We start from the raw sequence: 26,498 nt of genomic DNA on the forward strand, positions 1-26,498 counted from the left end.
ACAGCCTACCTCCCTGTGGGGAAACATCAAATCTAGAAGACTCAGTGAGTGGAGTTTCCATGGAATTGTTTCTGCAAAGAAAAGATGTTTTTGACTTCAGAGAAAATACTGCCAGTCTGTGACTGTGAGTCACAGAGATCTGTTGAAAATGAGTTTTTTTTCTGTATTGCCTCTTTACTTCTGTTAATATCCTGTCACACCGCAGTTCTGATAAATAATTCCTTGACTGGTGGTTGGACTGGACTTCGAAACTCTTAATCTGTGGAGACTTGCCATACAAACTTGTATTGAGACTGACTCACCCTTGTCATCTGTTCTTGTATTTCTTTCCTTCTCCATTTTAGTAATGATCCGTCTTTTGTGTGAGACTTACTCAGAACCACAGAACCACAGAATAGTTGAGGGTGGAAGAGACCTCTGGAAGTCATTGTCCAACCCTCCTGCTCAAAGAAGGTCATCTACAGCCTGTTGCCCAGGACCATGTTTAGACAGCTTTTGAGTATCTCCAAGGATGGAGACTCCACAGCTTCCCTGGACAATCTGTGCCAGTGCTGAGTCACCCTCCAAAGTAAAGAAGTGTTTCTTGATGTTCAGAGGGGGCCTCCTATGTTTCAGTTTGTGCCCATTGCCTTCACTCAACTCTCTCCAATATGTCCGTGTCTCTCTTGTACTGAGGAGCCCAGAACAGTACTCCAGGTGTGGGCTCACCAGGCTGAGTAGAGGGAAAGAATCACCTCCCTTGACCTGCTGGCAACGCTCCTCCTAATGCAGCCCAGGTTACCATTAACCTGTTTTTTGCTACCAGGGCACATTGTTGACTCATATTCAACTTGGTGTCCACCAGGACTCCCAGGTCTGTTTCTGCAAAGCTGCTTTCCAACTGGTTGGCCCACGGCATGTACTGGTACCTGGGGCTGTTCCTCCCCAGGTGCAGGTATTTGCACCTTCCCTTGTGAAACTTCCCGAGGTTCCTGTCAGCCCATTTCTCCAGCCTGCTGAGGTCCCTCAGCACTCCTCCCGGTTTTATATCATCAGCAGACTTGCTGAGGGTACACTCTGCCCCATCATCTGGAATGATGATGATGACAATATACAGTAATAGTCTTTTCCCATTATGCTGGACCTCGTAAAAAAAGTAATACGGACTTGTAAAGCCAAGTCAGAAAGAAAACCCTTCAGCAGAGCTGCATAAGCTATACATGAGCTTAGAGCTCCTGGGGCATTACAAGTGTTCTGCACGGGCACTCTGGGCACCCCATCTCATGTATGGGATCCACAAAACCGGGAGATGAGTTGTGCATACTATTCCACAGGTTGGAAAATTATATTCTATGACCGTATTGGCAACATCAGTAAGCGGAGCCTGAAGAGCACTGTCCTTGCCAGCCTCTGCGCTGTCAACCTGTAATATTACTGCCAATCCACCAAAGCAAAATACTGACGGACTCTGTGAGGGACTCATGATACTAGCATTCAGTCGCACATCAAGGAGGGATTTTGTTGACAATTGTGTCCTTGTCTCACTTCTTAGCTGAGCAGAATTTAATTAAAACACATTTCCTGAGAACATTTGACCACTGTTCAAATAACCCTCAGCTTGCAGGCACAGAGTACTGAGGGAGCTTTACTCCCTGCCCTTGCACGCTCTGCGTTCCGGTGCCATTCGACTTGACTGCAGCTATATATCTGCGTAAACTCACCCCTTCAGATCACGTATGACAAGTCCCTGTTCCATAATAAGTAGAGCCCATTGAAAGACTGTAAAGCATGATCTTGCCTTTAATTTGGTACATAATTTAATTTGGTATTAGGACAAACTCTTAGTTGCATAAAATAAATATTGCCGTTACACATACCACAATGGTTCCCTTGTTAATGCTGCTGCTGATTGCTACAAATTTGGCAGTTGCATTTCTCCAGATGTGCTACTTAAATAGCCATTTAGGACGGAGAATTTCCACCCTCTGCCTTATACAGTTTTATAGTTCTCATCCTTGTACATACTGGGCGTTTGATGGAGCGTAATAAGATCTTACTCTATTTTAATGTGTTTTGAAACCAAAACGTTTCTTTACAAATATTGCAGGAAACAGAGTGACATCAGCAGTATAGTGCTGTCTCCTTTGTATCTGACCAGGACTGAAATGGTGGTAGCTGACACTGAAAACAAATTTACCCATTTTCAGCTGCGTTGGTCTAATGAGTGCTTAAGGGATACCTTATGAAGGAGCTAAAGAAAGGAAGAACTTGCATTCAAGAAGGGTGATTAGTATTGTGGGTTCCTGTGAAGCATTAACCCGACAGCCATGCACAAGTCAACAGTATTTTTGTTCTCTCCTCTCCACTGGGGGTATTGTTTCAAAGAGGGTCATCAGTTTGCAAGTCTGGCATCTACTTACATTGTTTAAAAATCTTACAAGACCCCCATTAGAATAATAGGTCCTGACACTTATTTCCTAATTTGCTGTATGATATAACTACTGTGGACAACTGTAATCATACTCCAACTGCTGCTTTAGAAAGAGGTTTTTAAAAAATTGCTCCATTGATCTGAGATGTAATCTGCATCTGTGATGCTATAAACAATATGTCCTGTGGGATGACAGGATTAATATTTTATTAATAACTCCTTGCACAGCCTCCTACAGGAGCTGTGGAATGTAAAAACAACCTTCATCGAAGCAGAGGATGAAAAGTAAGAAGTGGATATATAAATAACCTTTAAGAAACATCTGGCCATTTCAATATTTCACAAGCTGGATTTCCGCTTAAGATTTTGGCTTTTAAACTGCAGGTTTGCTGCCCTGCACAGCGTTTAAAGGATGCTTGCTGCCAACTTGAAACCCGGTCAGTCATTTTCAAGAAAATCAGATTACTTGGTTTGAAGGATAGCATTTGTCAGCCTTTGAGGTCTGACAATCGCATTGCCTACTTTAAAAGGATGTTTTTCTCCTGAGCATCCATATGCTATAGATTCACTCAAACGAAACCAGGAAACTGAGGGGGAAAATGAGCCGAAGTTTTTGGCCTCTCTGTGGCACTGCGCAGGCTTAATGCAATACATCTAATGCAATTGGTGAAACACGCTACGCAGCTGAAGATGAAAGGACTTACAGGGGGAGATCCAGTGTTCAGAGATTAAGTGCCTCTTTCTCTTCACTGGCCATATTGCAGGAAGGCACCTTTCAAAGGGCAGTCCAATCTGTCCAGTTCAATTGGTTCTCTCTTAATGGTAACGGGGACGATGGTCACAGATAGCTCTGCGCTAGCAGTTAGAGCACTGGGTGAGGAAGCAGTGACTTGGGTTTATTCCTCCTGAAGGAGTCGTGCCAGGACATTAGGAAAACGCCTACCCAGTAAAAGACAGCAGTGGTTATCCTTTCCATAAAAGCTGGGCTGCTGTGGCCTCTGGGCAGCAAGGGACCTCAGCTCTCAAGGCAATCAGCCTGGCTTTCACCTTGTTGGTTACGGCATTTAGTGGAGGGGAAGGAGGCCAAGGGAACAGCCTGAAGTCCGGTCTCTCCTTCTAGGTCCGGTGTTTGCCTGTTATTCAGAGACAATCTAAGTTGAGAGGTGGGGAAGCTGCATCTGGAACCTCAATTTCAGTGAGCTGCGCTAGCTTGCAGGAAAATTGCACCACATTGCAGGAAGAAGAAAGGAGCTGTAGGAGAGTAGATAGAGTAGTTACAGTTCATGTAGCAGCCTGCAACTTTGGAGACTGTAAGCTGTAAACTTTGGAGTGTGTAAGATGAAGAGTACAAGTAGATAAAAAGAAATTTGAATGTATTTCAAAAGGGTGTTATAATGGAAAAGTATTGTTTGACAGTATAGTTCATTTCACTTTAACTAATTAATAGCAGTGGATGCTTCCTTAGAAAACAAAAACCCCAACAAGTGATACTTGAGTGTGACGAACATGATACGATGCACTTAGGCAGAGACGGACAGCCCTGCTCCTCATCCACACCAGCACTTCTGCACTCCACTTACAGAAAAAAGCCAGCGATTTCTGACATCTAGAATAGCCGCTTCATGGGTTATAGAAATATGTCAGAAGGAAAAAGAAAGATGTTTGGGAAATGACAAAGACTTCTTTTTTCCTGATTGCACCTCTGTCTTTAAACCAGCTAAGTGCATAAGCCTGTAAATTGTAGGGCCTTCAGTTCCCAGTAACCTCAAGGGGCAGCTTAGCTAGAACCAGGCCCTACATGTGTGTACTATTATATCTTAGGTTAAAAGAGCATCTACTTAAACATACTCCTATAATGTGCCAGTTTATTATAAAAGCACATACAAAACTTACACAATTATGTGATTGCTCTGGGATGCTCAGCAAAGAGAAAGCAGTTTGTGTTTTAAAGAACAGATACGAAAGGGTGAGGAGGATATGCAGGTGCAAGCATGACCTTTAAAAAAGTGATTACAGCTGTTTTTTCTAGATCTGCTACTGTTGAGTTGGTTTTGTTTGTAACTATTCCATCTCTAGGCATATATTCTAGCGCCATTATGCAGTATCATTATGACACACAAAAGAAACCTAACATTATCCTCCCAGGGACACAGATTCATCATACACCACGGTGCAGTCACCTCTGGGAATATTATAAGGAACTCATCAGCTAGGTAGAAAGCGAAAAAGTGTGACACGAAGGAAACTGATTCACCAAGGACAAATGCGTGAGCGCCAGTGATGCACTGTGCTGCTCGAAGGAAGCTGTGGAGGTGTTCTGCGACAGCATGCTGGCAAAAGCTGATTTCTCATATTGTCACGTTAACATAAAACGTGAATGCTAGGACAAATACAGAGCCTCCACTAGAAGCCGTTAGTTGGGTGAGCAGGTGATGCTGCGCGGCTGCATTGCTATGGCAAGGACTGTTCAAGGCTCGATGAAACAACAGGCTCTGCTTGTCCACGCTGTGTCCACAGATACAAAGGAGGCTAAAAGCAGGACAAACGCAGAATATCCAACCCTCGGGCTGCTCCGACAGGAAAGTCGGCAGGTTCCAGCTGCTGACAGTCCAGCTGGTCAGAGCTGCTCAGCAGCATGAGAAAGACAGCGCTGCCAGCCCGCACAGCTCTACTATAAACAGCTTTTCCCTCAGACAGAAGCAAGCACGCATGACCGCAGGCTTGCAGTAGTCCGAGAGACAGAAAACGAAATCAATTTGATCTCAAATTGTCTGCAATGAATGTCCAAATAAAAGCAAAACATGTTTTAATGTCTACGCAAAGCAAAGCAGTTTGGGTTTCAAAATGGGATCCAAAAGCTTTGGAGGAGTAAGTGACTGACAAAACTCACGAGATGTTATGAACTTAGAGTTACAAGAAACCTTCCATGTCAATTTTGAATTGTAGGTGCAAATCAGACAAGCCCTAGAAAGAAGTCTGAGTGGCTTAAGAAATTCTTCCCTCACACGGAATTTTCTGCTCCACTGGATCCTACTGCATTTCCATTCAAAATAATTACAGTAGTCTACATCGCCCAGATGATAACATTAAATTATTTCTACATATTAATCCTACGTATATTTTATGTCAGGGCACAGTGGTAAGAGCTTGCCCAAGGAACACTCACCCTAGACAGAAAGTGAGTTGATAAAATAAAAACTACCTCATCCTTCCAGGTTCCAGATCCAAAATGAGGACATATTAGGGCTTTCAGAGAAAAGACTGCCATTTTATTTTCAGAAAAGTTAATACAACTTTTCTAGGTCTCACAAAAACCACATTTTTGTCTGGAATCCTCCCTGCAGTCCCTCCTCCCACAGCCTCAAACAGTCAAAAATGGGGAAATGACCTAGCATAGAAAATAACTCTCTTAGACAAGTGGTTGATGATTAATTAACAAAGTAGTTAAGGACTGAAAATCTGGGTAACTTCAGGAATGGTTGGCAGTATTCTCTTTGTCTACGCAACAACACATACACTAGTGCTGTTTGAAAGATGATTAAATAGGGTCTTAAGTTGCCCCAAAGCATCACAGATGTGTAAGACTGAAAGGTCATCTGGGTCCTTTCCTTCATTACAGGATCAAGTATAATTAGACTATCCCTCACTAATGCTTGCCTTCCCCATTTTTTTTTGCAGGAGCTTCAATGAGAGGGATTCCACAGCCTTCCTAAGCAACCCGAGTTTAGCTATTGTCAGTTAGTTTTTCCTAATATTGCACCTAGACCTACTCTTCTGCAAATTAAACCGATTCATCCTTGTCACTTCAGTGGAATGAAGACACACTGATCCCTTTATAACAACTTTTAAATATTTGAAGACTGTTATCATACTCCCTTTTCTATACTAACGAATTTCCTTCAGTTTTTTTCCCAATGAGTTTGGGCTTTCTTAGGCTCCCATCACTCTTTTTGCTTCTTCTCTGGGCCTTCTCTCAATTTATCACTGTCTTTTCTACAAGTGTGCGGCCCAAGGATGAATACAGAAGTACAGCTGAGACCTTCCTAGTGACAAGTAGAGCAGAATAATTGCCTCCCATGCCTTATACATCATTCCTGTTAATTCACCTCAAAATGCATGGGTTTTGCAACAACCGCATGTTGTTAATTCAGATGCAATTATAGCTGACTGCCATACAGCCACCTAACCAGACAGTTCCCATTTTGCATCTATATGCCTGGTTTTCATTTCCCATTGCAGTAATTTGTGCTTGCCGTTACCTTGTATTGACAAATTCTATTTGATTGATTTCAAAACATTTCTCCAATTCATCAAGCTCATTTTGAATTCTGATTATGTCACCAAAAATTCTTGCAACTACCAACATGGTTTCCTCTGTAAATTTGCAAATGCCTCCCTTTCTTCAGTCATCCAAGATATTCGTGAAAATAGTGCAGGATATCACATCTAGGAAGAAGTTTTGTTGGATATACCTTGATAGGCTCTATGGAATTACTTTATGTTTTCACATTACCATTAATTTTGTAAAAGTCTCCATCATTCTTGGTTGTGCAAAAAAAGCTATACTTGCATGCATTATTTTGGATCTGCTACTACCATAGACTGAAACAATAGCTCTGGAAAGTGTAAACCAAACCATTCATCTTAGTGAGATATTAAAGATGAAGTTTCAGGACAATTAAATGTCAACATTAATTTTCACTGATGATCAACTTTGTAGAATCAAGCTAATACACTTGTAATTTCTCTTATAATGTAAAATAATGAGGAGTCTGCACAGGGACAGCTAATTGCCATCGGGTATTATAGAGTGATTCCTCACCTAATTGCCAAACGCTCCTAGTTTTGCCATGATAATTTTTCCAATCATTTAATAATTTTTACACACTGAAAGTAGAATAAATATTCTCAATGCATTTCTGAGTATTTTTGCTACTCACTTTGTTGCTGCTAAAATACACACATTCAGATTTTATTTAGAAACATTCAGATTTTATTTAGAAAGATACTCAATTGTTAATGTGATATAAATTGGTCATAACTATATGGTAGGGCTGATTTGAAGTTCAATTTTAAGTCAAGGGATATCTTTTCAATGATTTCAGCTGCCTCTAGTTCAGGCTGTTAGACTAAAGTTCAAAATTTCAATATAGGTAATTAGTTGCGGTACAATTTAGTACTTACACAGCAATAATTAAAATGTTATTTACATAGAAATTTATCTGTGGGTGATAGCATAATAAAGCTGCTAACTGGGTATTTAATATTCATACAAGCCTTTATTTTAAGACTATAAATCATTGCGATTTAATGATGCTTGAACAGGAAATAAACTTTCAGCATAAGCGATATTTTGCCTGGGACACAGAACACTTTCTCAGCCAACTTCCTTATATTGACTCATGCTTGTAAAGTCAATGGAATTAAAGCGAGGCTGAATTTGCCTGCAGAATATGAATGAGGACGTAGCCGGCTCTCTAACTGGTATCCATTTTCAGATATCTTGGGAGACAGAAAGAAAGGAGGGAGGGAGAGAGGGAAGGAGGGAAGGAAGGAAGGAAGGAAGGAAAGAAGGAAGGAAGGAAGGAAGGAAGGATGGTAGGATGGTAGGAAAAAGGAAGGAAGGAGGGAAGGAAGGAGAAAGAAAGAGAAAGAAAGGAATAAAGGAAGGATGGTAAGAAGAAGGAGGGAAGGAGGGAAGGAGGGAAGGATGGTAAGAAGAAGGAGGGAAGGAGGGAAGGATGGGAAGGATGGGAAGGAGGGAAGGAGGGAAGGAGGGAAGGAGGGAAGGAGGGAAGGAGGGAAGGAAGGAAGGAGGGAAGGAAGGAAGGAAGGAAGGAAGGAAGGAAAAGAAAGGAATAAAGGAAGGATGGTACGAAAAAGGAAGGAAGGAGGGAAGGATGGAAGGAGAGAAGGAAGGAAGGAGGGAAGGATGGAAGGAGAGAAGGAAGGAAGGAAGGAAGGAAGGAAGGAAGGAAGGAAGGAAGGAAGGAAGGAAGGAAGAAAAGAAGGAAGGAAGGAAGAAAAGAAGGAAGGAAGAAAAGAAGGAAGGAAGAAAAGAAGGAAGGAAGAGAAAGGAAGGAAGGCTGGAGGGAAGGAAGGAAGGAGGGAAGGAGAGAAGGAAGGAAGAAAGGAAGGAAGAAAAGACGGAAGGAAGGACGGATGGACGGACTGGAAGTCTTTGAAAAACTGAAGATTGTGTAATTGTGCTGAATACATCAGTAAATACCCAAAATTGTTACCACAGGATCTAACAAATCAGTACTTTCACCTGTTTAGTAAACACAATAGAGGGAGAAAAATAGTTAGCAGCAGTAAATGGGAGGTACCAGGCTGGAAACTGGAGTTTCTCAGTTCTGCTAATTCCAGCTACTGATGACGTGACGTGTGAAAACATGCCATTACAGGGAGGTCCAGTATAGCATATGGGAAAAACAGCTGACCTTGAGAACTGAAGTAGTAAAAATGGCATGAAATTCAACAATGCAATTTGCAAAATCGTACATTTAGAGACTACTAGTGGGAGTTTCTGTTACTAATGAGTTTCTCACCATAGGAAAAACACGGGGGAGGAGGAGAATCAGATCATGTCTGACAGTCTCAGAGGACTGTAAACAGACAGTATGATGGAAAGGCCAGTGTGTTCTGAAGCTCCAACCAAGCAACTCCTAGTAAAGATAGGAAAGTATTAATGTCCCTGCACAAAGTCCTGGGGACAGTTCATCTGGGTTAAGTGCAGGAGATGCTGGTCACCCATGCTGAAGACAAAAGAATTTTAGCTGAAGCATGGGTGAACAGAAAAAGCTAGTGCAGCGATCAAAAAGGGACAAGAGACTAGACTATCTTGGTTTAATTTAAAAAACTAACAGGAGAATGCTATCAGTGCAGGTAAATAAATATTGGCAATAGAAAAGAACTCTCCAAAAAACAAACAAACCGATTCTATCAGAAGAACCAGATGACCTCAACGGTCCGCTAACACAGCTACCTTGGAAATGTAGATAAGGCTGAAAAGTCAAGAGTGAGTTTCTCAGATAGTCTTTCAAGTGGATCTATGAAGCAAAATATCACAACTACTTTTAAAACAGAGTTTGATTAATTTTATACTAGAGTTCGATGGCATGATCACCTGTAACACCAGAGTGTCGGACTTTGGGAGTCCACACCTGGTCCCAATAAGAAAAACCTGAACAGTTCAATGAAAGGAACTTAATCACACTGGAAAATCCTGCTGACGTCATTTACAAGGGCTAAAGCTGAGCAACTGGGAGAAGAATATTTTGTTTACGTGAAACATTTATCAAGGAGATGGACCAAAGTATACTGCAGTTCAGAGCTCTTCTCTGTATGATCACTGAATCTCATGCAACGTGTTTCCAGTCTACCTAACCATTTGTTGAAGAGAATATGGCCAACTTAACCTGAAACAAGTGACTGGAACAGAACTTACTGGTAGATTATTATTTGGAACAAAGGTATTTATTCATGTTTACGTTTGAAATCGGTTTGTGAAGTGAATGACATATTTTTGAGACAACAATATAACTCAGTAGCACAGGACTTCAAAGTGAGTTTTTTAATCTGTTGGCATTTTAAAAAGGATTTTGCTATTTCAGCTACAAATCCATCTACAGGTTGCTAGCTATAAACCTGAGGTTTGAAAAATAATGTTTTCCGATTGCTGGATGCAGGATGTACTTTATTTGTATTGACTTTCACACCAGGAAACCATATCAAAGCAAAGCTTTTTTCCTAATAGCAATATTTCAGATTGAATAATAAATTATGAGGAAATAGAAAACACCTTCAAATCTTTTTCTAGAAGGTAGTTAATGAATACAGCACAGTGTAAATCTCACTATTCTTCATCAGCATTTGCGTTTATGTACTGACCTGTTGAGTTGGCAAGCTCACCAGCAGGTTTATATATGTAACTTTTAACACATCTATAGATATACCAACACTCTCACAAATGGAGGACAAAGAGAATATTCTTAATTGATTGACGGTTTTGACGGCACCAAATTGGGACCAATCTTATCCAGAATAAGCACCAAAAAGTCCCCTTCTTTATGTTCTATTTAACTGTGATAAAGCAGGTAAGTGCCTTCCCTCATCGTATGTTCCTATGAAACGTGCAGTGGGTGTGCTGGCGTTTGTGAGCCCTCGAGGGCATGCCAGCTCAACGCACCATGGTAACCACGCTGGAGAGTGACCCTGACATTTAGGAAAAGGCAGCTGGGAGAGACTGCGAGATAGTCAAGGAAACACTCCGCTGGCTCTTTCTCCATTAGTTACTTGGGAGGAGAAAGAGTTTCTCCTGGAAACACGGGAGATAAAGTGGCAAACCGGCAATTGCTTCGTGCAGCCATTAATGAATGTCAGGGAGAAGTAGGCAACAAAACACTATACAATCATTTGATGGTGGGAAAAAGAAGAATTTTATAATGCAAAAGGGAAAGAAGTCATGGCTGCACCATAAGAGAGGAAAAAAGCCAATATGACAAAAAGTGTCAAATGGAAAGGGCTGGGAGATTGTTCTAGAGAAAGGGATGGAGGGAGAAGACATGGGAAGTCATCCAGAAAAGCTCTTTCCAGCACATGCTCCGCAGCTTCTCTAGACAAAGCAAATGATGTCAAAGGGAACTTCAGATGTGTGATCAAGCCACTGCAACAGATTATCATCGGTTCCTTTTATGCAGAGGAGAATGAGTATTGATCTCATTTTGATCAGATACATGTGGTATGGTCACATTAGGACTGGCAGGTGTAGAGATCCCTTCTTGGTGGTTAAATGTGCTGGTAAAGGTTAGTTATGGTAACGTACTGAATCTGTTTGAAGCAGGTACTTACAGCTGAAGAAAACGAACGGTTGCATTATTTAAAGTATGTGCCCCCTCCCCAGGAAAACATGTTACATATTGTCTATTGCCTCTTTGTTCTGGTCACCTTCGATCTGTTGTGGATACCCTGAAAGCAGGTAAAATAACAATCACAGAGGTAATGCGCTCATGCTCCTGTTTAGAATGCTCTGTTCACACATACCACAGCCCTACTGTAATGCTAGCTTTCATGAGGATATATTTGAATAACAATAAAAAATCCTTGCTTGTAATTTTTCACTGACAAGCACTCCAGCTATAAACATTTGCTTTCCTGAAAACTGACAGAAAAAAAATAGCTTAAAAAAAAAAAAAAAGGAGATTGATCATACTGTGCTGCGTGCATGCAAAGTGGCCAGAACTTGTACAAGCAGGCAGAAAATCCACTCTGTTCTGAAATAGGAGGAAAGAATTTATGAACCATTGACCCAGTATTCCTAAATACTCCAGCAACAGTATTTTTTTTTCCATTTTTCCCTTTCAGTTACTCAGGCAGGGTAATGCACAGTGGGCTTTTTGCTGTCGTGTGCTTGTTTTTGCCATTAACTCAGTAAAAATATTTGTTGTCAGTCTCTGCACCCAAACCCTGAACTGACTCCTTACACAGGTAGGGAAATACCAGAAGTTTGAAAACAAATTCCCAAGTCCTTACATGTAAATGATTCTCCTTTCTCTTGTCCAGAATTCCACCCGTTGTCCCTCTCTTTACTTCTCCATTTTTAACATCTTCATTTTCCTAACTGCCTTTTTAAAATGTCTCTGGTTAACACAGTTTTCACCAGATAAAGCTCACTGACAGAGAAGCACCACATTCAGAGGGAAAACAGCATAGCTCTTAAAGGCAGCATTTATGATAAATCATGGAAGAAGACAGCCAATTGTTTCTGTGGCTCCTAAAATAGGATCAATGCCAGGCAATATCAGATCAAGCCATAGTTTAATTTCTCATAAAGAAAGCTCTTGGAAGAGATCAGAAAGAGGACGCCACAGGATGAATATGGAGTTTGTTGCGAGCACAACAGTTGAAGCATAGCAAGAACTAGCTAAATATGTATGCAGCTAGATGCCCTGATCCGGTTTGTCACAAAAAGGACTTTGTGCACCTTTCACAGCTGAAAGAGATGCTCAGAACTGAACTTGCAATTCTGGCAACCAAACAATGGAGGGAACAGTTCAGCTGATAAATCTAGGGGATGTACAGTGCCACAGACACTTTCCCGTGGACTGCTGCAAATTAACAGTTATAGACTTTGACAGCTTTCAGCAGGACTTTCTCCACGTGAATGGATGACTTTGAATGTGGAAGAGTGGTTTCATATGCACCACAATTGTAAAAAAAAGGCAAAGGGAAGAAAGGCTGTGAAATTCAAGGACAAGTACAGGGGCACAGAGCCTTAATTTGGAACCATACAGAATCATGGAATGGTTTAGGTTGGAACCTCCCACTAGACCAGGGTGCTCAAAGCCCCCTCCAGCCTGGTCTTGAACACCTCCAGGGATGTGGCATCCACAACTTCCCTGGGCAATTTGTTCCAGTGCCTCACCACCCTCACAGTGCAAAATTTCTTCCTAATACCTATTCTAAACCTACCCTCTTCCAGTTTGAATCCATTACCCCTCGTCCTATCACTACATGCCCTTGTAGAAAGTCCCTCTCCATCCTTCCTGTGGGCCCCCTTCAGATACTGGAAAACTGCTATAAGGTCTCCCTGGAGCCTTCTCTTCTCCAGGCGGAACAACCCCAGCTCTCTCAGCCTGTCCTCATAGGAGAGGTGCTCCACCCCTCTGATCATCTTTATGGCCCTCCTCTGGACCCGCTCCAACAGGTCCATGTCCTTCTCATGAGGGCTCCAGAGCTGGATGCAATATTCCACGTGTGGTCTCACGAGAGCAGAGAAGAGGGGCAGAATCTTCTACTTTGACTTGCTGGCCTTGCTTCTTTCGATGCAGCCCGGGATGCGGTTGGCTTCTGGGCTGCGAGCACACATTGCTGGCTCATGTTGAGCCTTCTCATCAACCAACACCCCGAAGTCGTCCTCCTCAGGGCTGCTCTCAATTGATTCTCTGCCCAGCCTGTATTTGTGCATGGGATTGCCCCAACCCAGATGTAGGACCTTGCACTTGGCCTTGTTGAACTTCATGAGGTTTGCACAGGCCCACCTCTTGAGCCTGTCCAGGTCCCTCTGGATGGCATCCCTTCCCTCCAGCATGTTGACCGCTCCACACAGCTTGGTGTCGGCAGCAAACTTGCTGAGGGTGCACTCCATCCCAACATCCATGTCACCAACAAAGATGTTAAATAGCACTGGTCCCCGTACCCACCCCTGAGGAACACTACTTGTCACTGCTCACCACTTGGACATGGAGCCATTGATATACTTTCTTTGGGATGTAAGCAGCTTTTCAACATGACCCCTAATTTTTTAGGGTGGTGTGGAAAGCTTGCAACCCTGGTACAGAAACAGGGCACAGATTTCTTTGGGAAAACTTCCTAGAATGGATCTCCCCATTGTAAATAATAAGCTGCATAACCCTCCTGTATGATTCAGGTTTCTTAGAACTGTGCTAACGTGCCAGTCACGACACTGCGTATACGCCAACTGTATATAAATAAACGCCACACAGCATCTCTCAGAAACTCTTGACAGAAAGTATTCTGTGTACAAATAAAAATTATTTCTGCCCCTCGCTAATTTACCCTCTTCGTCATGAATTACTACCAGTTACAGCAAGCCTGCAGACCGAACTAGCTACTGCTGACACCCGCACAACCTCCCGGCCTTTGCAACCGCGAGCAGGCGGAAAGAACCGCAACAACCGTGCTAACGCTTCACAAGAGAGCACGGGGTCCAGCCACCAAGCTACAAACTGGGCTGGCTCTAACCCACAGCTGAAGAAAAGTAGAAGCTTATTTTCACCTCTGAAATGAGAAGGCGACATTCTTTACACATGGCAGGGGCAGACCTATGGAACTGGAAGCGCCATTTCTGCAAGTTATTTTTAGAAAGGTCAGGATTTTTCAGTGGCTTAGATTATTTTTTCAGCAAAGGCTGATTCGTCTAAAATAAAACTGCCGATGGGTTTCCCTCATTTCTCAATTTGAAAAGTTTTGGAAAAATATTATTTTGTGGGGAAAAAAGTCGCATTATAGCACTTGAAAATGAAATTCCAAAGTACAGCATGAAAACAAGGTTCAAGTTTATTTACAGAAACATGCAGGAACTTAGCACTCAAAATTTAGAAATTGAAATAGTATGTGCTGCCCCTCCTATGCTCTGCTTAACTAAGTCAGGCGCACTTGCAAAATACCAAGCACACATCCCTCACTGAGTTTGTGGTGCTTGTGGCTTTGGGGACACCTGAGCCTCCAGGAGAGCTTTCTGCTGTCAAAGAGGGAGACTGCACTCCCCCTGCCCTCTCCTTCTCAGGACTCTTCCTCTTCCCCTTCATCTTCCTTCTCTCTGCGCTTCTGGCCATGCAGACCTGTCCAACCGTGCCTTTTGGAGAACTGCTTTAACCCTTATTGACTCATGGAAAAAAGAAGGGTTTGTTTTCTGTTGAATTAATGAGTTACAGCAAGGTCGTGAATGGCTTCGAAGTTGTGAGCACACTGCACAGAATTTGTTATTGTCCTTATTCTAGTACATTAGCAAACAGTGCATACTGAGATGAATGGGATTTGAATACAATAGGAAAAAAAAACCCCAAACTGCTAGAAAAACAGCAGAATAACCTTTGAGTAAAAATGTTCATAAGAAAGTCCTAAATAGGCTGTAGCAGGTGAGTAAAGCAAGGCCTTCTGTAAACATAAGCAATGGGAGAATTATTTGCTGGGCTCTAAACTTCACAAATCCATAAATCATATTGATATGGAGGTGATGATGATCTCAAAGTAATCATCTGTGCATTTTGTAAGCAAGTAGTCCTCAAGAACATATCCTTCCCACTGCAGCACAGATTGAATGCACTTGTAAATGAGAAATCACTCAGTAGTATCTACACGAGGGTACTTTTATGACCATTTTGAAGGGCAAAGAGGCTTAACCAGAGGGTGTGTGTAGTCTACTGTGAGATATCCACAATCTGCTTCTTTCATTTTACTTGCTGTATTCCCAAAGACAGCATTCCTAAAAAAGCTTTTAATTTTCAAGCGCATTTACTTAATGGGTAGTCCTACATCTTTCTGACCCCTGGCCAGACCTTATCAAAACAGCAGTGCCACACTATGCAAATACCTCACGTTTTGATTTCTACACTTCTGAAACCAATCCTCCTGTGATCTAGTTGATGCTCAGAATGAGATGCTGTGCAGTTTCTGAAAACGACCCAGCTGTTTCCTTTGCTTATAGCATTTAAGGAGTGAAATGAGGGATGGAACAGGTCTTATCAGAGTTCCTTATCAGGAACCTCTGGCAAACAGATCACTTAAATCTTTCTTGGCAGAAAAATGCTCAAATTTTACCAGTGAGGAGCCAAATACGAATACCAACATATGGTTCTTCCTACCTGTTCTACAAGCATCTGACTTTGAAGGGTCCTTGAATATGGGTTCCAATCCTCTTACCTCCCCTCCAAAAAAAAACCCCTTGTAACAGTTTTGCATGCAGGTTATCCAGCAAATAGCGACTGAATCAAAGTTAAACAAATTGCACTTTGCTGCTAGTTAGCCTTCTACTGCTCAAAGATCAGCTCTCCTGATCAAAAAGAAAGGATGCTCACAACATTCTTCCGAATCGTATCGCTTCATACGAATTCAAACGTCTGATCACAAATATACTGGATAGATATCCTGTGTTGAATAACATACTTTGTGTTGTTGATTCAGTACACTGAGATATCCTAAAAGGGATTTCTCTAGGGCCAGCAATGCCAGCATGTAGCTTCCCGCTTGAGGACACCTTGTCTCTTTAATGTGAACAGATGCGTAACACTGTAATTTCTGTTGCTGAATCATCAACCTTCCCAAAACCATAATAATGTCATAGGCTTTTTAATTAATGAGCCTGTGAATTTGATGAAAAAACACTGGAACCATGAGTGACTGGGTGATCTGGGGGATGTAAATACATGTAATGAGCTATCATGCAAGAAAAGGTGTGACAGCCCCTGAAGCATAAGGTCTACTAAAAAAGAAAAGACCCTCTGCAGAGCTATTTTTATATGAGTTAATAAAAGAATGCAGGTTATTTTGATTTCTTATGCTGCATCCTTTAGAGAAGGAACCCACAGGGCCCAAAAGTATAGGCTTTTCTTTATTACCCACAACAGATACAGCACATCAGTCATAATTATACTTGGTGAATATAAAACACAAAGTGATTTATTTCAGGGGAGGTGATAAAAAGACCAGACCTTCTCACAAAGTTATGCTGATACTGCCACAGTAGTTAGCTAGCAAGAAAAAATGTGAACTTAATTTGGTATGCATCATCTCTCCAGAGCACGGTTTTATCCAGCCAGTGAAGGCAGGAGGTTTCATCAGCTTTTGGCCAGGGTTCTCTAGGAGACATTTCAGCTTGGTCTGGCAGAACTGGCTATTAAATCAGTCGGTCCAGCAAGCAGCTCCTGGATCCCACCTCCCTCAGGCTCCTGCTGGTGCCTCCCATTCTCCCACTGCTGTGGTTTAGGCCAAATCCGCTAGTGGGGAAATGGGGGACCCCAGATGGGACCGACAGATGCTCCCCTCTACCCCTCTTCAAAGAGAGAGGCAGAGGAGGAAAAAGAGACTTATGAGTTTAGAAGGAACTAAACTACTTTAATGAAATATTAATAATAAAATAAAAAGAAATAATTAAATATATACAAAACCGTATCAAGCTCCCGAGATGACAATCACGTCACCGGCTGGCACTGGGGCAGTCCCAGGCTGGACTCAGTGACGGACGGGAACTGGATTCCGGATCTGCATTCAGGATCGGGATCACAGGCAGACGGACAGAGTCCTCCTCAGACGTCAGCCATTGAAGGAAGAGCCCCGTGACCCTTTGATCCCTCAGCTTTTAGACTGAGCATGAGGCAGATGGGATGGAATACCCCGTTGGTCAGTTTTGGGTCACCTGTCCTGTCCGCTCCTCCCCGCAGGTGGGACCCCACTATGCTTTTCCGCTTCCGCCCCTCCAACGGGGCAAATAACAAAGTTGATTGGCCTTGGGGGTTATGGCAATAAGTATAAGCAGGAGCCTCTCTGCATCCCATGCCTGGGCATCAGCTCGAAACATTGGTCTTATCACTCTGAGAGAGTGAACACTGTCTGCACAATATGCTGTTAATTTCAGTAGATGATAGAATAACACTTGAAATTAAAACATTAGGTCTTGTTTGGGCAAGAAAGAGAATGACATTTTCTCAGTACCACTGAAAATAAGGCCATTTTCATTTCTGAGCCAAACTACAGGCATCAACATTTGAAGGCATCAGTGCCAATTTCCAGGACTTAGCCTGGCAAAAACAGCCTTTCAACTGACAACTAAGGGTTTGTCTGTGTAGTGATAGTAACGGGGAATGATAAACTAGGGGGATATCTCCAGGGGGTGATGAATCAGACAGAATGATAACAATTTTAAGCTTAACAAGATTAGTTCAATGTTCAACATGGGAGCAAAACCAACAAACCATTACGTTTAGCCGTTATTACTGTGGAACATATTGGTGCAAGGGCCAGAAGAGCATCATCAATGTACTGCCAAGTTTTACTACTGAGATACACCAGGTATTAAAAATTAACTGAAACACTCATAATTAATTATCCTGATAGACAACAAGTTGTGTGTGAGTCAGCAGTGTGCCCTTGCAGCCAGGAAGACCAAGAAAGTCCAGGGCTACATCAGCAAGAGTGCAGCCAGCCGGACAAGGGAAGCGACTATCTCCCTCTGCTGCACGTGAGTGAGGTGACATCAAGAACGTGGAGTCCAGTTTCGACTTCCTCCCCAGCCCAGTATGAGAGGGGTATTAACCAACTAAGGGCCACTGAGATGATCAGGGGGCTGGAGGACTTCACGTACGAGGAGAGGCTGAGCTACCCGAGTTTGCTGAGGCTGGAGAAGAGAGGAGAACCCAGCTGGAAGTCTACTGCTATGTAAAGGCAACCTACAGAGCAGTGCACGGGGAAAGGGCAGGAGGCAACGGCTGCAAGTTGGAATAAGAGAAATTGCAGTTGGGTAAATGAAAAAAAAAAAATCTTCAAAATGACGGTGGAACACACTGCTCAGGCTGCAGCATCTCCCTCCTTGGAGATTTTCAAAACTCTGCTGGACAAGGCCTCAACAACCTGCTTCAGCTTTGAAGTTCACTCTGCTTTGAGGAGTGGGGTGGACCAGGCGATCTCCAAGGGCCTCTTCAAACCTAAATTAGTCTGTGATTCTGTGATTCATGAATCTTCTCCCCAGAGAAAAGGGAAATATGATTCACGTTCTGCTCGCAAACAACAAAATTGGTCGTTGAATACCCAGAGACCCAGGAGTTTATTCTAAAATCACCCTATGCTCAGGATCAGTTGCCAGTATTTATGAGGCAACTGTGTATCAGCGTATCACATCATGAATGGCAGAACAAACTGAACTTCATTCCCCTAAACGATGCGACAAAAAACATTGAACTGGCTGTGCTATTCATTTACATGGTAAATTCAATTTAAAAAAAAGTCAGCTTTTGTAATTCCTAGAAGGCTGTTTAGAATTTCTCACTGTTAGCAGAATTCAGGTCTGTTTTTTTCCCCTAAACCACATAACTTCTTTGTTGTGAACAAGAACCCAAATCCCAAGAGTAAAAACCAAAGAAATTTCACTGGAAAAAAAATATCTTTTTGTGGTGTCATTTGATAATTCTACATGTGAACATTCAGACTTGGAGTTTTCACAGACTATTATCAACCAGCCATGTTAAAAAAAACAAAGAACAAAACCCAGAAAACAGCATTTTATCATTCCTTCTGCCAAAAACAATGGAGACAAACAAAGCATCAATAAAAATTAATCTTTCACCTGTATGATAGAGCAATAATTGAAGTTCATATTGCTCGCTCTATCGTTTGAAATAACATGAGATTGCCTAACCTTAGTGGCACAGCTAAATAATGTCTAAATGAGCTTTGGTCATCAGTTAGTATGCAACTCATTTGAGGAAATGAACTTTCTCACTACACTTGTTTTTTCTACAACAAAAATGGTTGGAATTGCTTTTGGTACATGACATAATTTGAAAATATTCATGTAGTTATAAAATTTTTATTTTTGTCAATGTTTTAATGAAAAAAACAATGAAGGGTTGCTAAAATAAAGTCATTTTACTAATTAACGAGCTTCAAGAACCCCCTTATTCCTGAAAAAAATTGGATGCATCTGTAATGTGCACTTGCACTTTTCACTTCTTTCACACTGTATTTGTTTATGCAAATATATGCAAAGTCAGGACACAAAAAAACTAAAAATTCATGCTTGCACATGCAGGATTTGTCTATGGCTTAAAGCAGAGCCCTTAGAAGTACTGCAAAATGTTTCCAGTAACATTTATGCCTTCATTAGACATTTACCCAAGAGTCAAAATCTGATGATGAGTCACATAAATTACAGTATGTGAAACTGCTTTATTATGAAACTTCACCTTCAGAAATTGCATGATTTCAGCAGGTAAGTTTCAAGTTATTCCTCTAGTTCCATTTTACTTTCATGTCACAGCACCATCCCAGTGAAGGAGTGGATTGACCTGCTGTGGTTAAGGTATCCGAAATTTCTTATTTGATACAGAGAATTACATCTGCTCAAACTCAGATGAGTTTACCAAGCCAGTCAGATTTTCCTTAGTTATGGTGGATTAAACTTCACGCTTGCAGGATCCCAAGGCCCATTCATAACACTCCACTGGTACACAGAGGCTAATTTCTCAGGACTTTCAGGCAGGGGGTTGTAAGACACAAGAATAGAACTGGTATCTGAGGAACGGATGAACTGACAAAGCATAGGTCATCTGTTGAGAAATGTGCGTGTTGGTCTATGCCTCAAAACTGTAAGTCTGAGCCAGGTATAGTAGTTATACATACAGTAATTGATATCGCTTGCCCCAGGAATAAAATGATAAGACTAAAATAAATAAATACATTGTTATAAATAAATGAGATCAAAATCAATATGCCTCAGCTTCTAGACTTCTATGCCTTCAACGCACAATGTTGAAATTTGTGATTTTTCTTCAAATTCAGGAAGATTGTGGGGTTTTAAGTGAAAGCTAAATTTGTGTATTCCCTTCATGCCGTGAAGCAATTACCTGGTACTTCAGGAAACCCCCACCCACCACATACCACACCGACAGCAATACAATGGGCAGCCCCAGACACGAGTACCTGAGTGACATACAGCCCTCCCGCAAAAGCCTTGAAAATCCATGTCGCACCACGGCTGGAGGTGGGTTATGAGCCTGGGGCCCTGCTGAGCCCTGGCAGCAGAGGGCCTGGGGGGGCGGCAGGACCAGGGGCAGGGTGCTGCAGGGCAGGAGGCTGTAGGGCAGGAGGATTTAGGGGCAGGAGGCTGTAGGGACAGGAGGCTTTAGGGGCAGGGTGCTGCAGGGCAGGAGACTGTAGGGCAGGATGCTGCAGGGCAGGAGGCTGTAGGGGCAGGCGACTGTAGGGATAGGAGGCTGTAGGGCAGGATGCTGTAGGGGCAGGAGGCTGTAGGGGCAGGGTGCTCCAGGGCAGGAGGCTGTAGGGACAGGAGGCTGTAGGGCAGGAGGCTGTAGGGGCAGGGTGCTGCAGGGGCAGGAGGCTTTAGGGGCAGGGTGCTGCAGGGCAGGAGGCTGTAGGGCAGGATGCTGTACTTCAGGGGGCTGCAGGGCAGGATGCTGTAGGGCAGGAGGCTGCAGGGCAGGAGACTATAGGGCAGGGTGTTGCAGGGCAGGAGACTGTAGGGCAGGGTGTTGCAGGGCAGGGTGCTGCAGGGCAGGAGGCTGTAGGGGCAGGCGACTGTAGGGATAGGAGGCTGTAGGGCAGGATGCTGTAGGGCAGGAGGTTCTAGGGGCAGGAGGCTGCAGGGCAGGATGCTGTAGGGCAGGATGCTGCAGGGCAGGAGGCTGCAGGGCAGGGTGCTGCAGGGCAGGATACTGTAGGGCAGGGTGCTCTAGGGCAGGAGGCTGCAGAGGCAGGAGGCTTTAGGGTCAGGAGGCTTTAGGGGCAGGAGGCTGCAGGGCAGGGTGCTGCAGGGGCAGGAGGCTTTAGAGGCAGGGGGCTGCAGGGCAGGATGCTGTAGGGCAGGAGGCTGTAGGGCAGGAGGCTTTAGGGGCAGGATGCTGTAGGTCAGGAGGCTGTAGGGGCAGGAGGCTGTAGGGCAGGAGGCTGCAGGGCAGGAGACTGTAGGGCAGGAGGCTGGCAGTGAGGGTGCACAGTGCTGAACAGGGCTCCTCTCGCATTCGGCCACCCCATGCACCACACGCACCTCACTATACAGGCCTGAACAGGGCGAAAGGCTTTGCCAACGGCAGTCCCTAGGGCAAGGCACGTGAAGTGAGATGACTACACGAGGGTATCTCACATGATAAGCGAGAGAACCAGCAGGTCTGAATCCTCTGGCTTACGGAGTCTGTGCCGTTTTGCCATCCAAAACATCCAGTAAACGTGACCTGCGGCTGCTGCCGCAGCTGCACAGCTCTATGGGTGCTCTCTGCAGGCTCGGGAAGAGCTCTACCCTCCAATATCCTATGCAAAACCCATTCGCTATTCTTTAAGCTCATAAATTGCCCTCTGGTCACCTGTAATCCTGGAGGCTTATCCCTGCGCTCCCCTAACTGCAATATTTAAAAACGGATGGGTTTGGAACATGAAATACTGTATTGATTGATCTTACGCTTGGATTTTGCAGTACAATGTGTGTAAGTGGGAGTTTTCATTATAAATCTCATTTTGAAGGGTTTATGACTAGCCTGTTTCAATTCTCTCTAGGCTCAAAACTTGTTAGATATGTTTTACCCTGAAAGATAAAAAATATCTCAAAAATGAGAAAGAGACTGGGAGAAAGAAAAAGAATGGTGTAACTTTCTTTAACTACAGGAACATATTTTGAACCAAATATATGAAACACTGAAATTTGACAGTCCTTATTTCTTTTCATAAATTCGTGGGTTTTGAAATAGTAACTTAAATCATTAAAAATGTAAGAGTCAATGCACATCCTCAGGAAGTCACTTCTTACATTCTGGGTAAAATAAACCTACCATTTAGGACAAAATTACCTTTTCAGTATTACTGAAAGTGGCTTGACTTTTACAGAAGAATCTAGGAGGCAAATTGTGAATTTCCCATAGTCCTTCTGTGATGAGGCAAAGGTGCAGAATTTAAGGGTACACCCTTCGTACTTATGCAAATGAGAGAGCCCAAATGACTGATTTTTCAGGAGAATCAGGGCGGGAGCTGGAAAGGATGCTCAGGTGCTCAGAAGCAAAGTGCAGGAGTTGATATGCAGGATATGGATATGTTCTTACCCACATAACGTGCTGTGCCTTGTTTCAGCCTTTCTGTCAGCTTTTCAAACTTGCCAGAACAGTAATATTCAGATGATAAAAGAGCACGTAAAAATTTATTGGCCCGGCCTTCATCAGGTAAGTCATATCTCAGGTTTAAGGTTTTAAGGGTGAGAACTTTCTCTTTGCAAAAGTAACAGATGTAAGAAATTAAAATAGTCTCTCCTGTTGCAACACTCCTGCAATTATTCAGACTTCATTTCCTAAATTTTTACTTTAGCAATTGTCTAGGCATATAGGAAGTGGTATATACAGACATAACAGGTTCTTGAAGTTACAACAATGAACATGAAAATATCAAAGCAAAATAAATTCTTCAATAGACAGTTTTGCTTACCTGTATATGACCAATCAATCTCTTCAATCAATTTCCGCTGTTGCCTATAGTATCCGTATGCCAAATCTGCAAAATAGCAATGAATTTACAATATAAAAACCAGAAGCCTAACAGGTACATGAAGTGTAGATGACACACACCCCTCCTACAAGATAACCAACGTTCTAATTACTGATTAATTACTTACTTTCTCCTTATCCTGGACCTTGCATAGTAAGTATTGGTTAAACAGAATACAAATACCATCAACATTGTAGCATATAAAGGACACAAACAAAGCACAGAAGTGCTTTTCAGTTCATCTGAGTGCAATTTGTGACTCAGTTTTTAACTCTTAGCTTAAGACTTGACATATGTATACTGGTAGTACCAACAGTTTATTCTCCCCAAACTTCACTCCACCCAGTTTTCTTTCTAAATGTTCACATTATGTCTATTTTCTTTATGTTCCACCCAGGTTTTTGTCTTCTTGCTCTTTCTTTCTTTCCTTTCTTTCCTTCTTTCCTTCCTTCCTTTTTCTCTTTCTTTCTTTCTCTTTCTTTCTTTCTATTTTTCTTTCATTTTTCATCACAACCATGCTTTCTCTTTTAAGAATAATACAACTCCTCCTTGAAGAAACCATCTCCTCCGATGTCCTTTAGAAAGAACCAATCTAGATTACCTAGAAGCCAATGCGAGTTAAACTTTTGCCTTGGTGTGGTCAGGACATTTCATCTTTTCTGTAACTTTGTCCTAGTGATACTATTTAAAGATAGTGAACAAAATATTCTAAAATGTCCTTTCACTGTGTACTATCATCAGCAATGTTATAGCTGAAGTATGTGAAGCTACTTGTATCTCCATAAACTTTATGGAGAGAGAAAGCTAGATATTACATACTTTTTAATGACATTATATTTCTCTAGAGAGAAATATCTAACTGTATATACACTCACTGATTTATTCTGACTACTGAATAACCTTCACTGTTATCCTTTTTATGCCGGTACAACTCTAGCAACACTACTGATGTGTGCAAAGAGATGACTATGCCCCCTAATACTTATTAATATATGTAAATGGCAGATATAGGTTTTTTGAGACTGTCATTTCGAGAGTCATAATGTTAACTAGCTTCATTAAATACTGTTCCAGAGAACCACGATACAACCTATTTAAGAAATAATTGCATATGAGCACGTTGAGCATGCATATGGATTGCTTCCTTGAGAAACTGCCACAGAATTCTGCTTACATTCTGCAATAAATAGAATTTAATGAAACAGTTTCATAGCATCCATTTCTTTTTCTTTAATGCCGAAAAGTATGTAGTGCTGGTTACGGGACGTTAAATCATAATTACTATTTGCAAGGTTAGAAATGTTCTGTGCCTTACAATGACTTTCTGCTACCTATCTGAAGTCCATATGTTTTAATAACTTCATCAGGACTTCTGCCTCCTCCGTGAAATTGCAATTACTCTAAAATCTTTTTCTCTTCCCTTTCTCCCTCCTCACAAAAAAAAACCCAACCCTCTTGCAACACTTTGCAACATTCACTCATGACTAAGACTTTTACAAAAAGATCAAACCTCACATGTAAGTAATGGCCCTGAGAAGGGATTTACATGCACCGGCATTGTCTCTGGACCACATTTTCAAGTCAATGTGCATTGTGCCTGCTTCTTTAATTAATTATGTAAAAGAAAGCTGTTTAAGTTCTGATTCACAGGTGTTAGTTGCTGTCTCCAGTTTCCTCCCTCATCCATTGTCCTCGTAATTGTTACTTCAAACAATTAGTTGAGCATTCATATGCTAACTAAGCAGGCTTTGGGCGTGAGAGCGTCCCACCACTTTTTGAATTCCACATGGAGGTCTGATGGACAAGGAGCGATAGCTTCAATGAACAAGAAAAAAAGGGGCAAGGTTCACTTTTTTTTGGTGCATTACACACTTATAGACCCAGTAAATCTTACGGAAAGTCTTTATAAATGCCAGGAGACGTCTGGAGTTCATACACCTTCTTTCCTCTGCTATTCACCTATTGTGCTCCCACAGCCCCTTCACAGCACACTCACAGCCGCGCGCCTTCTCACATCTGCAGGGATTCTCCGTGGTTTTGGTCTTGCCTCTTTCCACTACAAATATGTGGCAAAACTGGGGAAGGAAAGCAAATTTCAGCTGCAGAAGGAAGCAACTGAGGAATCATAGCTAGCACGGGTGTCAGAGAAAAGCTGCGCGTGAGCGTATGAGGACAAGCGAGCGCAGTGATTCTTCCCTCGAGTGACTTGTGTAAACTGCCCCGGCAAAACACAACCACGCATCCCATAAAGCGCCGCCGTGTAAACTGTCAGTGTTGACCAGCTAACGGTGTGGAGACCAGCTGGAAGGAAATGATTTTATTTTCATTTTTATTTATCGAGCTCACAAATTGACATCCCTTTTGCTCACGGTATACGACAGCAGGTACTTCTGTTTAAATAGTGCCTTTAAATTCCTTACATTTAATTTAAGTGAATATAGTAATAATGAGAACATCTTCACAGAAGAGAAGGCAAAACCAATGTCAAATTTGTGGTTGTAGCTCTGAGGAGAAGGATCTGGGGGTTTTGGTAGACAGTAAATTATCCATGGCCCAGCAATGTGCCCTTGTTGCCAAAAAGGCCAATGGAATCCTGGGCTGCATAGGGAAGAGTGTGGCCAGTAGGTCGAGGGAGGTCATTCTCCCCCTCTACTCTGCACTGGTGAGGCCACAACTGGAATACTGTGTCCAGGTTTGGGCTCCCCAGTTCAAGAGGGACAGGGAATTGCTGGAGCGAGTCCAGCGAAGGGCAACTAAGACGATTAAGGGCTTGGAGCATCTCCCTTATGAGGAAAGGCTGAGAGAGCTGGGACTCTTTAGCCTGGAGAAGAGAAGGCTGAGGGGAGACCTTATTATGGCGTACAAGTATCTAAAGGGTGGGTTGAAGGAGGATGGAGCCAGGCTCTTTTCAATGGTTCCCAGTGACAAGACGAGGGGCAATGGGCACAAGCTGGAACATAGGAAGTTCCGTTCAAATACACGGAAAAACTTCTTTACGGTGAGGGTGCCAGAGCACTGGCAGAGGCTGCCCAGGGAGGCTGTGGAGTCCCCTTCCCTGGAGATTTTCAAGCCGTGCCTGGATGCAGTCCTGAGTAATGTGCTCTGGGCAATCCTGCTTTGGTGGGGGAGTTGGACTAGATGATCTCTAGAGGTCCCTTCCAACTTGAAAATTCTGTGATTCCGTGATTCCGTGATATGTAAATCTATGATACCGATACTTGGGCTTGATCAGCTTGACAGCCAGCGTGACTCCAGTGACACTGAGTGACATCTCCAGCCAGTGCCCAAAATAGTTTGCATTTTACTGGTT

The 26,498-nt window shown here is 42.7% G+C and overlaps 1 protein-coding gene across 1 annotated transcript in view; it reads right to left on the bottom strand.

Annotated features, from left to right (window-relative positions):
* The window catches only part of PTPRZ1 (protein tyrosine phosphatase receptor type Z1), a gene marked incomplete at its 5' end in the record, with an annotated part of 151,248 nt that overhangs the window by 85,577 nt on the left and 39,173 nt on the right, over positions 1 to 26,498 (bottom strand). Inside the window, one exon of the mRNA XM_082486705.1 lies at positions 23,129 to 23,194. Within this exon, the coding sequence (XP_082342831.1) occupies positions 23,129 to 23,194 (66 nt within the window). The remainder of the gene's footprint in view (positions 1 to 23,128; positions 23,195 to 26,498) is intronic.

Source organism: Vanellus vanellus, assembly GCF_965231255.1.
Source record: "Vanellus vanellus genome assembly, chromosome: 1".
In the NCBI taxonomy this organism is placed as follows: domain Eukaryota; kingdom Metazoa; phylum Chordata; class Aves; order Charadriiformes; family Charadriidae; genus Vanellus; species Vanellus vanellus.